Source organism: Pholis gunnellus (assembly GCF_910591455.1).
Source record: "Pholis gunnellus genome assembly, chromosome: 18".
NCBI lineage: Eukaryota > Metazoa > Chordata > Actinopteri > Perciformes > Pholidae > Pholis > Pholis gunnellus.
Genome location: NC_136545.1, coordinates 15,681,548 through 15,698,566, shown reverse-complemented (window position 1 = coordinate 15,698,566; position 17,019 = coordinate 15,681,548). Strand labels below are relative to the sequence as shown.

Below are 17,019 nucleotides of genomic sequence, written 5' to 3'. Positions count from 1 at the left end.
GTAACTTTGGGACAACCCAGCCGCCGTACCGGAAGTAATACCGAGCAGCAAACCTCGTGTTGTATTGTGGGAAGTGTGCCTAACAATCATGGCTGACGCTTTTGGAGACGGCTTGTTCAGCGTGTTTGACGATGAACAACAAACCACCGCAAGTAAAAAGATCCCTGCTTCTCTGACAGCAGACATCGGGTAAAGGCTTGTTTTTTTTTGCAAAACAATGTTTGTTATTTGAAGGGTCAGACGAGTCGATGGTACCTGAACGTAGCATCATGTCTGTGCTACGTTAGTTAGCTGACGTTAACGTTAGTTAACTCTTTATTGAAACTTAAAATAAAGCACCTGGTTGTGCGGATAAACGTATGCTGAATATTTACTTTAGTTAAATATAATGTAGCTAATGTTCAACATTATTTTAATACGGGCACATTCAAAGTTACAAGCTAGCGTTAGCTTAACTGTTCATGTAACGTTCAGGTGCAACTTTAAGTGCTAATGTGATATTAAACCAGGACAGGCTCAGGTAACAACGGTTCTGTGTTTTTCCTTTTTACAGGAACGTTATCGATAATAATGGCACCGACAAGGATGCTGCTCCGTCTGCCGCAGTCAAGAGGGAGGCTGACAGTGACGGTGGAGAGGAGATGGTGTTTGGGAAGAAACCCCGAAACGAGACATCTTCTGAGCTAAAGTGAGAGAGTTAGAATCTCAACACTGTTTCTGTACATGGTGCTTAGGTGATAGAAAGTAACTTTAGTTTACTCGTTTACTTCACAGTCTTGCAGAGGTTATGCCCCAAGTGAAGGTGGAGCAAGTTGAAACTGTGGGATGCTCACATGAGGTAAAGAAAACAAATCCAAGCAAACTGACACATGGTCGAATTTCTCCAATTTAAAATGTCAAAACGTTGATTGTTACCAATTCCGTCTTTCCTCAAAAGGTCGCACTGCCTGCCAGTGACGAGTACAAACCACTGAAACCGAGAGTGGGGAAAGCAGCCAAGGTATAACGCGTCTTTAAATTGTGTCCTTTACTTGTGGAATTTAGTTTGTAATATCTTGTGTGTATACTTGTTGGAGAACAAGGGAAAGTATTGCACCTGGATGTTTGTTTTGACGCGTCTTGCTCGTCTTGCAGGAGTACCCTTTTGTTCTTGACCCGTTCCAGCGTGAAGCCATCTTATGTCTCGACAACAACGAGTCGGTGCTTGTGTCCGCTCACACCTCTGCTGGCAAGACTGTCTGCGCCGAGTGAGTATCTTCAGGAGTTGTGTTCAAAATGAATTTCTTACTGTACTGTTGAACTTTGTCTGGAGTCCAAAACATGCAGGTGCATGCACCCTAAGTACAGAAAATACACCTTTTAGACTTGCAGCGTAAAGTACATTATGTCAACATATAGAGTAGTCATATACTCAAAAAAGTACTTAAAGATATGAAATTGTTACAGTAAGGCAAGTAAATGTAAAGTGTTACTCTCACCCTTGAGTACAGAACAGAGTTTGTTCCTTGTCTGTTTTGGGGAGTAAGGAATGCATATTTCTTGGTAGAAAAGTCCCACATTGACAGCAGTCATACTTGTCTTTGAGGTGAAATATTGGTTTGTTTATTTATTTGACTTGCTTTCAGTTGCACGGTCATGTCAGTGAATCTCTTATGTCCTCCTCGTGTAGATACGCCATTGCACTGGCCCTCAGAGAGAAACAGAGAGTGATCTTCACCAGCCCCATCAAAGCCCTCTCCAACCAGAAGTACAGAGAGATGTACGAAGAGTTCCAGGATGTGGGACTGATGACCGGCGACGTCACCATCAACCCCACTGCCTCCTGCCTTGTCATGACAACAGAGGTAAGACGTCTGATAAAGTGGAGTCATTATGGTATCACCTTTATTGGACGGTGGTTTTTAGAAGACTCCTGCAGGCTCGGTGTCCAACTGGGAGTAGAAGCATCTCTTGAGAGGTTGTTTTAACATGATAAACTGCTTTTTTCCCCCAGATCCTGAGGAGCATGCTGTACCGAGGCTCTGAGATCATGAGGGAGGTGGCGTGGGTCGTCTTTGACGAGATCCATTACATGAGAGATGCAGGTGAGCACAGAATACAAGCTGCACAGACACACTGTTGACTGACATTCAGTGTGGTTTGGAACATCAGTCCTCGTGTACAAACCAGTGGTGCCGATTCATTCGTTGGTGTCACGCTTGAGTGATTCAAGATTATTTGCGGCAGTCACTAATTTATGAATAGAAGCTCCATGGTGTTAACATTTAGTTTGTAACAGATGCCTCTGCTGTCTGTGTATTTCAGAGCGCGGTGTGGTTTGGGAGGAGACCATCATTCTTCTTCCTGACAACGTGCATTACGTCTTCCTGTCAGCCACCATCCCCAACGCCCGGCAGTTTGCTGAGTGGATTACCCACCTACACAAACAGGTGGGATGTTGTACCGGCATATATTATAGTTATAAGGCTTACAGGAATACGTCACCCACAAAATGACTATTTGTACATCAATAACTCGCTGCAGAGTACCTCAAATGATTGAAGAGAATGTTTGTTTTTCCTGAATGCCTTCATGGTGAACAGAGAACCCCTAAAACAAAAGCAGCTGGTGCGTTTCGAGTAGTGAGCCTGTGATTGCATTAGACGGTAGTGGTGGATAGTAATAGTAAATGCTTGTTTGAGAAGAATAAGAATAAGAAAGATAACATGCGGAGAGTAATTTATATACAAATAATCATTTTGTGGGTGAGGTATTCTTTTAATTTACCTCGTCCTGTTTGTAATATGAGGAGCCACAATTATCTGTCTTCATGAAAGCATCAGGGTAACATTTCTTTGTGGTTTATTGTCTTCATTTTGTTCCATAATTAATGAAGTGTTTCTGTCTCCTGTAGCCCTGCCATGTCGTCTACACCGACTACCGTCCCACTCCACTGCAACACTACGTCTTCCCAGCAGGAGGCGATGGACTCCACCTGGTTGTTGATGAGAATGTACGGTTGCCTACAAAGTGATTTCTGAAAGAGAGTTGGCTTATTTATCCTAAACGAGTCGGACTAGAAACAGACCACATGTGATGCATTAATCAGCATCTGTCTTCACACGACATACATGATAGGCTACATAACATCTGTGTGTGTGTGTGTTGCTTTTCTTCAGGGAGACTTCAGAGATGACAATTTCAACACAGCCATGCAGGTGCTGAGAGATGCAGGGGATTCTGGGGGCAGCGGAGGGGCCAAGTGGGACCCGAGAGGGCGGAAAGGCACCAGAGGTGTGTGTCGGTTTATAAGATGGACATGTGTAAACATCTTAAATTCAGTCATTTACACCAGTATTCATTCATTCATGTGTGCTCTCATGAATGGTTTCCTCAGGGCCGTCCAGCGTGTTCAAGATAGTAAAGATGATCATGGAGAGAAACTTCCAGCCCGTCATCATTTTCAGCTTCAGCAAGAAGGAATGTGAGGCCTACGCTCTGCAGGTGGCCAAGCTGGACTTCAACAGAGGTGTGTGTAGCATACAGGTGTGCTTTTATCACAACTCCTTTGTGTTTGTAATTCGTTTGTCGACAAACCTGTGCTTTGCAACAAGAGTGGTAATTCAGCAAGTCAAGCATGACCGCGTAATACTCTATTATGTCTATTATGGCAGGTTAAAGTAATTCCCACCTGTTTATTTGGCCAGTAGTGAGTAATCAAATGTCTCCTTGATTTAATGTCCCTCTGATAAGCTTAACTAAACCACGTTGTTTTTAGTGTGGGCTGTATTTTCCCGTCAGTTGTCAGATATAAAGTCATGCTGTTGGCACATTGAACACGGATTACATCTGTGGTTAGATTCGCAGTCGGTGTGCAGATCGTCTTTGCACACCGAAAAAGCCAAAACAAATACGTTTTGGCTAGCGAAACCGCTCACCAAAAGGCAAAATCGTTGGCAAGTGGAGCTGAGTGAATCCTCCCCACTGAGCGAGTGCCATGAATGTGGCTTATTGTGTCTGCACAGCTGGTGCAGCTGTTTGGTCCACTGGATAAGTGAAGTTGCCTCATGAGGACAAAACTCTGCGCGGTGGGAGATCATCCAGCAGTAGATCGAGCTTGGCTCACATCCACCTGCTTCAGGCTTCTTTTTCAGTGAAACAAAACATGCGCATGAAGTCATTCTTTGGTTCTGTTTCTCCCTCATCTTGGTTTGTTTTGCCTCCATTTTGACATTTTAATAAATGAGGTTTATTTTACTGCTGAGCTTCCAACACTGAACACTTTTACTTCTGTCAATGCTGCCAAGTTTTGCCAACTGTTTCATGTTTTTGAGAGTTTTCTTGACTTTTTCTTAGAAAATGAAGCGCATGACATCCAGTAAGAGCACTCGGATAATTTCATTAGACTGAAGAACATTTAACTTGATCGAGGAAAAAAAAACGTTGAAATAAAATAAGGAGTTTGAATCCACATAACGGAATGTGATGTTTTTATAGCTACAGAAAATAATTACTTAACCATCAGTTTCAAAACAATGCGTGTGCGTTTCTTTCTTTACGTCTCTGTCATTTAGAAACTCACAGGGACCATTACTCTCTAGCAATCAGTGGAGAAGGCAGATTGTTTAACCAGCATGTTTGCAGGCAGGTTGTTGGTGTTATGGAGCTCCTTTGTTTGGGTGCGTAGGTGGGTTATAATGAGGACAGGGAGCCATGTGGCTGGCCTCCATCCCCCATCCTCTTTCTTTTACCTTTTTCTGTTTAGTGTTCTCTTTCGTCCCTCTATATATTCTTCTCGGTCTGTTTTTATGAACACTAAAGACAGAGCCCCCCCCCCCCCCTTGCTTTGTGCTGTGACACACAGTTTCTGGGCAGATCTGTGTTGGAGTCAGGGGACCGGCTGGTGCCGAATCACAAACCAACTGACCTGAGTGCAGAATCGCAGCATCAAGCAGACAAGTTCGGTCGCTTCATGCTAAGACAGGTGGACACAGAGCCAGACTGTGTTGTTGGGGAGCTTTTTTGGTAGAACAGCAGCGTTATAGTTGCTTTTGCCACTAATGGGAAGAGCCTGAGGGCGATGAAGTCTGTCCAACCAGCAGTCCGGTCCAGAGCCAAATACCTCAGCAGTTACCGGTCGCATAGTTGTGAGTTTGGTTTAGATTGTTATGCTCCACAGAGGATCGTTTATCGACTTAAAGGAGAACTCCAGCGATGAAGTTTGCTGTGGTGGATAGAAGTACCCTAATGTTTTTATTCTTTGAGCCTCCCGGCTCGTTGCTACTGTGGCTCTGAAGCATGTGTTGGTGTGTTTGCAGCCTCTAGGGGAGCTTTATTGGACACTTGGCTCGAGCAACGTCTATATGATTCTGTGTGATTTAAAGGCTGTTACATTTTTACTGGCCATGGATCTAGCTTGGGCGACGTAGCTATATCTGTTTGATACATTGGCCCCAGTGTGTGTTTGTGTCTGGTATTGCTTTATTAAACCATTAAAATAAGTCCCTTTGACATTGAAGTCATTTGGGCCATCAGACTTCGTGGAAGTCCTAACTTTCTGAATAACACCGGCTCATAAGAGGGACGCTTTCCAAGAATGGTTTCATGAATAAAAAATGACCAGTGCCTAAGAGACAGAGAGCCACCCAGCCACAGCAAACAGTCGGTACATTCATATTCAACAGATCACAGTAACATAGTGTTAGTTAAACATGCGGCAGCATTCAACAGCTTTCCAAACATTGTTTGTTTTTGTAATAAAACTTCAGCTTCAGTCTTTTGGATCCGTCTCAAATTGAACGATATGAATATTTTAAAAATGTTAGTAAAACTGAATGTGATCAAATCTAGAGTTAACACACAATTGAAGCAAATGTAGCAGCATAAATTGTTGCTCAATCCCTCTGTGGTTACATTTTTCCTGCAAGCAATTCCCAAAAAACGCTCCCCGTTGTTCAACATTAACCACATACGCCAAGAGACGTTATATTTGAAACATTTAGAAATGACCTGTGTCTGTGTGGGGGGGTGGGGTGGGGGGGGGGGGTGTGGTGGGGGGGGGGGGGGGGGGGGGGGTGGTGGTGAGGAGTAGTTGAGACACACGGGTTAAGGATGTGAGAAATGTCTTTGTGCTAATATTTAGATAGTTTCCTGAACAGCTACGGGGAGACATTTGTTTGACGCACCGTTTGTTTGTTCCAGAGGACGAGAAGCGTCTGGTGGAGGAAGTTTTCAACAACGCAGTGGACTGTCTTTCTGACGAAGACAAGAAACTCCCTCAGGTGAGGAGGACTGAACTCTCGCACTCCTCACAAACGCGCGAGAGAAGGTTTTTACAACCATCCACGTTGCTTTCACAGAAAAAACAGACCTCAGCATTTCCTTCAGAATCATTTTCTGCTAAGAGAAGACAGTTAAACTGCCTTACTGTAACTGGCTGCACAGTGTCAACACTGTGCTCCTGTTATTCTACCCTGCTGTGCTGAGTCACATTATGAAGACCAGCCGTGTTGAGGTAACACTTGTTAGTGGGTAGACCACTACGGCAAAGCCAACCATAGCCCACACTTTTCCACTACGGAGGTTAGACATGCTCTTCCACTCTCTGGGACTTTTGGCTGTGATCGTATGAACGAGCTGCTCACTAAACCGTAACACTGCAAACACTAATTCTGTCTGTCATCGCTCTCTGTATTCCTCAGGTGGAGCATGTGCTGCCGCTGTTGAAGAGGGGGATAGGAATCCATCATGGAGGCCTGCTGCCCATTCTTAAAGAGACCATAGAGATCCTTTTCTCTGAAGGCCTGATAAAGGTACAACATGCTCATCAACACACGTTTAAGCAAATTAGATGTATCCCTTCGCAGAGGTATCGCAATGATTTGATTTATAAAGATGTTCAAGGAATTGATACAAAACTCTTCACTGCTTTTGCTTGTATGTACAAGAGCAATAAAGGTTTTTGACCACTGGTTGAGCAGTGTACTTGTGACCTGTGTGTCCTGCTGCCAATTTGAGGCTCTTCCACTGATCAGCAGTCTGTGGAAGTAACGCGCCAACAAGACTGCTAACACGCAAGCACGGATGTAAACAATGCAACATTAGAAATGCTTTAAGATTGGTGCATAAGATCCCTGAAGTTCTTTTACACTTTTGAAGATTTCCCTTTTTCTTTAAATGTGCCCACATTTGTTTAAGATTCACCCATTCAGTACAGTACTATCTCTTTTGGAGTTGTTTATTAGATACATGATGCCTGCTGGTAAGTGACATTGAATGCAAACAGATGTTAGTTTGTTTCCAAAAAAACTCCGCAGGAGACCTTTTTCAGCGGGATTGAAAACGACAGAGTATTGCGATGACATCGTCTTGACGCCAACTCTTTATTCTCCTTTCAGGCCCTGTTTGCGACAGAGACATTCGCCATGGGCATCAACATGCCGGCTCGCACTGTGCTCTTCACCAGCGCACGCAAGTTTGACGGCAAGAATCACCGCTTTGTAAGAGCCCACACACACCCACACACACTCGCACGCTGCTATTGTCACGTAATAAGTCGGTTAAGATATCTTGTCAAGAGGAGATCCTCATGTATGGGATTTGTTTCCCCCCCTCATCCCGCATTGCATGCAGAATATTAACAAGTACATTATGTCGTGGGACTGCAATTAAAAAACAATAGCTGTGGTTGTGAACACACAGAAGGAGAAAGATGAGCCCAAAAAGTCTAGTTTATGTGAGCTAGGAATCCATCCGTGGAAGAGTTTCTCTGCATTTTGAGGCAAAGTGCGAGGCTAGTCTCTACCAATTGTTACTCTACCAATGAAATGATAAAACTCCCCATGAACTGTGCTATCTCTTTAAAACAACAGCTCTGGTCTGTGTGCAGTGTGGAGTTGTCACACAGTGTGTTGCTCTGAGGCCTTTATAAGGTCCTCGAGCCCCGCAGCCTGCAGTGCCACATAAACAGCCACGTATTGTTTATAAGAGCTGTGTGTGTGTGTGTGTGTGTGTGTGTGTGTGTGTGTGTGTGTGTGTGTGTGTGTGTGTGTGTGTGTGTGTGTGTGTGTGTGTGTGTGTGTGTGTGTGTGTGTGTGTGTGTGTGTGTTTGGAGCTGCCGTCACGTAGAAGCACCCTTCATCTTCACTTCATACACATGGCTTTCCAGCTCACATTCACACTGAGTTGAAGAGAATGAGAGAGAGAGAGAGAGAGAGAGAGAGAGGGGAGATTTCTCTCCAAGAGGTTCATCAGGAACATCTGGTGCCTCCGATGGTGCCAAAGCTCCACGCAGGCACTCGCACATTTGAATTCCTGAAACGCACTGTGTTTCAAATCAAGAGCTGATCCCCATGGCATCGGATCATTCCAACACAAAAATAGTTTCTTCAGTCTTCTTATTTTGCTTGTTTATTGCCCTGAGGACCAGCAGATATGTGGAACTGAATCAGAATCATGTGACACAGAGAAGAGTCCCCGGAGGTGGAAATGTGCTTCAGTCTCTTCCCCATGAGACAGATTGCTCATCTAGATTTCTATGTTTCTAACACAGAGGAACACATTGTCTATTCTTCAATACATTTGGTTATATTCTCACTCAAATATGTGTTAGTTTAGTACATCATCACAACGCTTCGCTCACTGCCTCTCCCGTTTTTTGGTGTTCTTTGTCGTATCAATAAATAAACATTAAAAGGATCACTAACGAATGTCTTTCTTCTTATTGCCTTGTGTGTTTTCATGTGGTCCAGATTACATCAGGTGAGTACATCCAGATGTCCGGGCGAGCCGGTAGGAGAGGAATGGACGACAGGGGAATCGTTATTTTCATGGTGGACGAGAAGATGAGTCCAGCTGTGGGCAAACAGCTGCTCAAGGTACCGTGGATACCGTGCTTTTCACGTACTCGTTGTGGGGATTTGTCTGCATCCAATTGCTGGTCATCAATAACACCTTTGCAAACCTCTTCAGTGCTGTCCTCACATTCTTTAACCCAACACTAGTCCCAACTATTCCATCAATGACACATAATCCCCCCCCCCCCCCCCCGCTGCCTTGCTGAGAATTTGTGTGAATGATTAAATGTAAATTGCTAAAGTGACTCTTAAGTCGTCCTCTCTATGGATCATCGCGCCGTTTGCTGCTGCTGTCAAACACTCAGCAACACACAGTCCCAGCGAAGCTAGAGTCTCTCAGCCTCTTGTCTTTGATTTGACACGTTTATAGCTGCTATAAATATGGCTTTTGGAAGAGGTTGTGTTAATGTAAAACTGTTTCCCAGGGATCCTTGGAGAAAGCTGCGGCTCATATCCGTGTTTCCGGAGGTTGTGATTGCTAAATCTCGCTCAGTGTTTCAGACTTCAGTGTCTCAGACTTCAGCCAGCATTTATTTAGACCTCATACCTTCTTGGCACTTTTTAGTAAAGTTCGAACAACATTATCAAAACATGTGACTGTATATCATCATAATGAAATGATGTTTTTGTTGTGTCTGCTTGTTCAGGGCTCAGCAGACCCTTTGAACAGCGCCTTCCACCTGACCTACAACATGGTGCTCAACCTGCTGCGTGTGGAGGAGATCAACCCGGAGTACATGCTGGAGAAGTCCTTCTACCAGTTCCAGCACTACAGGGCTTTGCCTGGTGTTGTGGAGAGTAAGCATGTTTCCATCCGTATTTAATACAGCACACTCAATGCTGAGTAGCTAGAAACCTGTAGAGGAAACGGATTAGCAACAGCTGTATTTCATTGTTTTTTTATTTTAGAAATGTTACACGGTGCTGTTTGATGACACATGCTAAAGACTAAAATACACAGTTTTGACTGTTTTCATTCCATAACCAAGACATCTTTCATTATTAGATTATTATTATTATTATTATTATTATTAAAACCTTAAAGAAACGTTTTTCACTGGAACTCGCTAAAATCTCATTTCCTCTCCCGTTGTGGCCTGACTCTAGTTTCCGCTTAAATCACGTTCCTGTTGTTTCTGTGCAGAAATGAAGAAGTATGAGGAGCAGTACCACAGCATCGAGATCCCCAATGAAGAGGGTGTGGTCACATACTTTAAAATCCGACAGCAGCTGGCCAAGCTGGGTAAAGAGATACAAGAGTTCACCCACAAACCCAAATACTGCCTGCCCTTCTTGCAGCCCGGGCGGCTTGTCAAGGTAGAGCTTTCACACTCTCACAGTTTGACCACATTCATTATTCATTTCAACACGTCATTTAATGGCTCTCCGATTCAATTCCCACAGGTAAAAAATGAAGACGCAGACTTTGGCTGGGGAGTTGTTGTAAACTTTAGCAAGAAGACAAATGTGAAGGTAGGTTGGTGTCACACACACACACACACACACACACACGTGTACGTGATCCCATCTCCATGTGGCTGTGACTAATGTGCATTTCCTCATTTAGACCAGTACAGACTCGGAGCCGCTGTATGTGGTGGAGGTTTTGGTCCACTGTAGTAAAGACTGTGTAAAAGATGCAGCGACTGAGGCTGCTAAACCTGCTGCTCCAGGGGAGACCGGAGAGATGCAGGTGGATTCAACAAGCACACATCTGCATATTTCATACACAAATACATGTGTCTGTAGTCAGGGGGGAGTATAACTGTCTTTTGTTTTCGTCCAGGTGGTCCCAGTGATGCTTCATCTCCTGACTTCCATCAGCTCAGTTCGCCTTTACATCCCCAAAGACCTGAGGCCCTTTGACAACCGACAGCTCATTCTCAAGTCTATTCAGGTACAAACGGCAGCCATGTTGAAACAAAGATAATGAAACTGGGGGAACTCAACCGAAATCATCACGTAAGTTGTTGCTCTCTCTTTCCCTTCAAAACATTTTGTCTGCAGGAGGTGCAGAAACGTTTCCCAGATGGTGTTCCTCTGCTGGACCCCGTAGACGACATGGGCATCAAAGATCCTGCGCTGAAGAAAGTTATTCAGAAAGTGGAGGCCTTTGAGCACCGCATGTACTCCCACCCTCTGCACAGCGACCCCAACCTGGAGTCTGTGTATTCCCTCTGTGAGAAGAAAGCTCTGGTGAGAAACCGTACATGTGCGTCTCTGTGTGTGTGTGTGTGGGAGCGTCACAAGTCACCGGTAGAAAAACCTGCCAAATGTCCAACTGCAATGAACCCATTTAAATACAAAGTTAACACAGTGGGGGTTTTTCCATTGAAATATTAATAACTTTAATCTACTATCTTTTGTTGGATTACAATCAATAACCTTCTATTGTCTTTTCCTGCCAGACGGGCCACATGTACTCACACAGAGAAACACCGGAAGAAAGCAAGGCTGTAACTCCTACAGGGCCTCACCCTCACCTTTAGGTCACATAGCAGGGAAAAAAACCCATATATATATTTATATGTAAAATAATATGCACATTATTGCATCTGTGTGCTCTTGCTTTACTGAATGATCAGGTCCGAATGTTAAATTCGGTTCGTATTTGGAAAGGTTAAAAAGGCAAAGAGTGATGTATGCAAACCAGACCGTGTTTGACAAGCTGCGTAAACATTTATCTCACTCTGTGTGTGTGTGTGTGTGTGTGTGTGTGTGTGTGTGTGTGTGTGTGTGTGTGTGTGTGTGTGTGTGTGTGTGTGTGTGTGTGTGTGTGTGTGTGTGTGTGTGTGTGTGTGTGTGTGTGTGTTGTGGAATGATGGGGTATGCGGTGCAGTCTAAACTGGATAACTCTGTTTGATTGGCAGATTAAGAGATTAACCTGCTCCTCTACGGGCATTTCTCTGCAGCTAATCCTTCATCGTATTCCTGCAGCTGACCTCCTTATTAGCCTTTACAGTGCTCGTACCACACCTGCCACGATTGTTTAGCAAGTCTCAACTCACTACGACTTCCTAACACCACACGTCATGGTTGATGCCATGAAGACCAAAGCTGCAACCGCCAGTTTGGAGACGTTATGCTACAACTCCTCCGAGTTCTTCGAGCAGTAAACTATGCTGGTGAAATCTTTCTGAGCATGCGATTGCGTCTTTGGCGTGTCGTAATCTTGAGGGGTAAAGGTTCAAAGTTGATAATGGACTTTATTGTGGACAGATAAACGGGCAGTTGAACATCTGTTGGCAGATAACTCAAATATTTCCCCTCCTTCACTATGAAAGTTATTGTAGTGTTTCAAATGATCTCACGCACAAAACATCTGGGAGTTCTGAAGTATTTTCTAGAAACCCTGAAAGAGCTTTAAGGTTTAGGTTTAACAATACGTTGTTTGTGTTTTAGATTGCAGCAGACGTCCGAACGGCCAAGCGAGAGCTGAAGAAAGCTCGGACCGTCCTGCAGATGGACAAGCTGAAGTGCAGGAAGAGAGTCCTGCGACGCCTCGGCTTCGCCAGCCCGTCCGATGTCATCGAGATGAAAGGGAGGGTCGCCTGTGAAATTAGCAGGTGAGGGAAGGATGGAGCGCACACCGAGCGACCGATCGGTAGAAGTGTTGGTTCTCTGAGTCACACAGACACTGACGAGGAAAGCAGAGAAGATGGAGGCAGTCTGTGTGAATGTAGAAGTTTTTCAGTATTAAAGCAATAGTCTGAAATAGTTTATGATGACACAGGGCTTTTGAGGGGAAAAAGACAACGTACAGCCTCTGTCTGTCGGCCATCTTGAATGTGAAACTGCTGCGTGGATAAGCTAAGTAATGAAACATGAGGATGTGATGATAATGGAGATTAATAGATTTCATGGAGCAGAGGTTTGGGGCTTAGTTTCTGATTTTCCTTCTAAAGTCTTTGTTTAATTCTTGAGCAGCTGATGACGGCACAGAAAGGACTTCCAGCTAGACTAAACTTAGTTTAAAAATTAACGTTTAGTAATTTATAACCTTTATATTAATAGAATATAGAAATAACCAGTTCTACAGGATCTGCAGGACAGATTTCTTGGTGAAATCGAGTGAAACCCTCGAGATAAATTACTATTTTGACGTGGGTTTATCTTACATGAGGTGTCATCGCAGTAACAGTGGCTTGTCTACTTCTGCCCACAGCCTCGATTTGTCTGTTATTGATGAGATAGTTGAGAGAACTCTAGATTTCTTATTTGGTGACATGTTGTATGTATCCAGGGCTGAAACATGAAGAGCATCTGTCTTTAGCTTCTCTAACCGGCCACATTCATGCAGCAACTTGAAGTGTTTTAACAGAACAAGGAAGAGATGCAAGTATAAAGTAATAACATCTCATCCAATAATTCTTCCAGTGCTGACGAGCTCCTGCTGACGGAGATGGTGTTCAACGGTCTCTTCAACGATCTGACGGCGGAACAAGCCACCGCCCTGCTGTCGTGCTTTGTCTTCCAGGAGAATGTACGAACATATAAACCCTCTAGTTCTCCATACAGACATATAACCCTCTAGTTCTCCATACGAACATATAACCCTCTAGTTCTCCATACGAACATATAACCCTCTCGTCCTCAGCTGTTAATGTAGACCAGCTGACAACTGAAGCTGACTAACTGTGAATTAGTCTGAAGCTGTGAATTGTTTTATTATCAAAGGAAAGTAGGATGAAATGTTTGAAGCGTCATTCCTCTATTCTGCTCATTTTGATGTTGAATGTTAAAACATTAGTTTCTTCTCCAGTGGGCCTATATTCAGTTCAAAGAACATCACATTTACATGGAGTTTGAAACACAAACTGTAAAACAAATGTTTGGAGTTTGCTATCACAACGTTAATGATGTCATTCTGTCCTGCAGGCCAGTGAGATGCCAAAACTGACCGAACAACTAGCAGCTCCCTTGAGACAAATGCAGGTGAGAGGACCGAAACGTGATCTGAATCAATTTGTTTCTCATCAATATGCATTTGGATTTGGTGGAATCGTGACCGCTGTTGTTTGTGTTCAGGAGTGTGCGAAGCGCATCGCCAAAGTTTCTGCAGACGCCAAGCTGGAGGTGGACGAGGAGACTTATCTGAACCAGTTCAAGCCTCACCTCATGGATGTGGTGTTCGCCTGGGCTAACGGCGCCACGTTTGCTCAAATCTGCAAGATGACGGACGTCTTTGAAGGTGTGCCAGTCGTATTAATATCCAACGATGACGACAGGAAGTCAAAACACACACTTTCCTGTTTTACAATTCCAATTTTGAGGCTCTTGCTCTTAACTCGAACATTTAAATTGAGTTGTACTTCATTATTCACGACATTAATTTGACAGCTATAGTTACTTTCCAGAGCGAGTACTATCACTTTAAATGCTTTAAGTATATCTAGCTGTCAATACTTGTGTACTTTTACTCAAGTAAAGAATCTGAATACTTCTTCCACCACCGCTGAGGTACAACATGCCCTTTACGAATCCATTCTGCCTTTTGATTTCTTCACCATCACATGTACAGTTGGCTGTCAGAGGATCACTGATTGATCGATTATGTGATGTTTGATTTGAACACAGGCCCAAATCCGTCATTCTCCTAGTTTCTGTCTCTGACTGCCAACACTGACCTCAGCTGTAAAACATTACATGTCATCATAATGAGGAAGGTTCAATTGAGAAACTCTGGTGTGTGTGTGAGTGTGAGTGTGTGTGTGTGTGTGTGTGTGTGTGTGTGTGTGTGTGAGAGAGAGTGAGACACAGAGAAACCATCACTTCATTTTACATGTTGGGAAAATTAGAATTTTTGAAAGAAATGCTCCATTTAAACCAAAGTAGATATTAATAGATCTGTTATTAATTCATTTATTATTGGAATCGTAACTCTCCATATATGTTGGATTGTTTGCCTGTTGACAAATTGCACGCACTAAAGCACCATCTTGGCATCAATCACAGTTTATTGCAGTTAATTAATTGTAACGCATTATTAGTCCCAAATGAGTTATTAGAAATTATGAAAAGAAATATGTTGAAACTACGGATCTGCAAGGAGTGAAACTACATTCCTCCGAGATATCCTTCTTCTCACATTGAACGTTCTGTATGAATTATTGCTAGATTGAATTATGAAATAATAACATTAGTCCCACACACTGAACACTGTGTATTTGTATCTGTAGGGAGTATCATCCGTTGCATGCGCCGCCTGGAAGAAGTCCTGAGACAGATGTGCTCTGCAGCCAAAGCCATAGGCAACACTGAGCTGGAGAACAAGTTTGCTGAAGGTGAGAAACATCAAGTTAATCCCCAGAAGATCCATTGCCGATTGTTAAAGCCACTTTTTAACATGGCTGGTTGTCTTAGTCTTCTATGTGCTTAAATATCTTTGGGTTGTTTGTTGGACAAACCAAGACATAAACACTCACTTACTTTTTAAGTAAGTTTGAGACATAATTCAGCCATTTGATGATACATGAGTCGTCATTCTAATGGCTGTAAAAAGTACTGCAGTAATAAAACAGTGTTTCGGTAAATTCTTCTGGAATAACTACGGTAGGTTAAAAGCTCCTGAAACAAATGTGTTATAAATGATGTAATAAATAACGTTTACTCTCAATTTCCGTGTCTCTGCAGGAATAACGAAGATCAAGAGAGACATCGTATTTGCTGCCAGTCTCTACCTTTAACGAGCTTTCAGCTTTTCAACACACGACGGGCAGCACTGGAGGAGGAATGCTGCTGTTAGTTCTGATTAATCCCTGATGGATCTCCTGAACCTCCACTTTTTGTTTTAGTCTCACATTTTTCCCACTGAGATTAAATGTTAAATTGGTTTTTAATTTATCTGTCCTTCAGTTCACTTTTGTGACCATTTTATTTTTTTATTTCTCAACTTTGTAATGTTCAGTTCAGTTCTGTTATCCACGGTGAGAATTCCATTAAATATATAAATGACATTAAACAGAAGTGTTTTTCATTTGAATGCTTCTGTATAGAGAATACATTGAACATTCATTCTTATTTTTCGCTTACATCAGCAAATTGGTTCATAATCTGACATTATTTTGTGAAAGTAAACGAGTCGTGCTTTAATTTTATGACGGCTCATGACATAATACAATCACTTAATTTCTGTTAATTTGAAGTAAAATGGCTTTATTTTTGCTTTTTATTTCTTATTTTAGACATTTGTACATATTTCACTTTTTACAATAACCTCAGTATGGTGTTGGTTTTTTTAAATACAGATTATTAAAAAAAACTACATTGTCTGTTCACTTGATTCTACTCGTTCTTTAGACACAGGTAGCTGTATTATCAGCAGTCAAGCAAAGGCAACACAGGACTAAAACTGACTCTTCAACTCTAACCAAACAGGATACAAGTCAAGCTTCCTCCTTCACTATATTAGATTAGGAGGGTGGAGCGCAAGGCAGCACTGGCCTGGAGTCAGCAGCTCCAGATGTGAAGCCGTGTTGGTCTCTGGTCTAGGATCAGCTTTAGTCTCCAGCACGTTCTAGCCTTGAGAGGCAAACGTTCCTCTAATTAGCTCCTGAATTTATGCTGGACCTGAGGCAGCAGACACAGTCCCTCTCTGGGTGGAGACGACCTAGAAACTGATCCCACATCAGATCCTTGAGGAGATTGACTCCAGGTCAGGAAAAGCACAAAGAAATTAAAATGTTCCCATCGCTCCAAAAAATATAATAAAATCATTCATGGGCGATCAGTTACTTAAGACTCGTTTGACATGTTCAACGCTTCCTTTTAGAGAGTCAGAGGAAAAGATTGATACCACTAATGTTTATATGATAAATATGAAGTTACATTTAGGGGATAGTTAGCTTAGCATAAAGTCTGAAAACGGCTATCCTAAATCATAATAGTCATACAAAGGTATCTGACAAAAAGTGTCATAGAAAAAGTCAAAATATAGTTCCGTCCTTGTACGATATGTCACAAAAAGTCAGTATAAAATGTCATTAAAAATATCAGATAGTCATAGTAAAAAAATGTAAGTCATATTGTAGTATTCCATGTAAGTCAGTGTAGTCACTAAAAAGTCACAAATAAATAAATTCAATGATGCATGTCATAAAAAATTGGAAAAATCACATTTTTCAAACAGTTATAAATATGTATGTGAAAAGTCAAAAAGGTAAAAAGTCTAGAGTGTCACAAGAAA

The 17,019-nt window shown here is 42.7% G+C and overlaps 1 protein-coding gene across 1 annotated transcript; it reads left to right on the top strand.

The window, feature by feature from the left end:
• Positions 1-74: 74 nt before the first annotated feature.
• On the top strand, positions 75-16,100 carry mtrex (Mtr4 exosome RNA helicase). The gene is made up of 27 exons (XM_079178694.1): positions 75-189; positions 554-688; positions 775-838; positions 938-1,000; positions 1,135-1,247; positions 1,670-1,844; positions 1,994-2,084; positions 2,305-2,429; positions 2,894-2,992; positions 3,159-3,273; positions 3,377-3,508; positions 6,181-6,260; positions 6,681-6,791; positions 7,377-7,478; positions 8,730-8,855; positions 9,482-9,632; positions 9,979-10,151; positions 10,239-10,307; positions 10,402-10,527; positions 10,621-10,731; positions 10,842-11,030; positions 12,237-12,400; positions 13,212-13,317; positions 13,713-13,769; positions 13,863-14,025; positions 15,014-15,118; positions 15,468-16,100. The coding sequence occupies exons 1-27, from the start codon at positions 89-91 to the stop codon at positions 15,518-15,520; spliced, it is 3,099 nt and encodes a 1,032-aa protein (XP_079034820.1). The 5' UTR covers positions 75-88; the 3' UTR covers positions 15,521-16,100.
• The last annotated feature ends 919 nt before the right edge of the window (positions 16,101-17,019 follow it).

What these genes read in the sequence shown, in the direction of transcription:
- mtrex (XM_079178694.1), top strand. Translation starts at nt 89, where the DNA reads ATGGCTGACGCTTTTGGAGACGGCTTGTTCAGCGTGTTTGACGATGAA. An exon ending in TTACCCACCTACACAAACAG is followed by an intron (nt 2,430 to 2,893) that starts GTGGGATGTTGT and finishes TGTCTCCTGTAG; the next exon opens with CCCTGCCATGTCGTCTACAC. An exon ending in TCTGTGAGAAGAAAGCTCTG is followed by an intron (nt 11,031 to 12,236) that starts GTGAGAAACCGT and finishes TTTGTGTTTTAG; the next exon opens with ATTGCAGCAGACGTCCGAAC.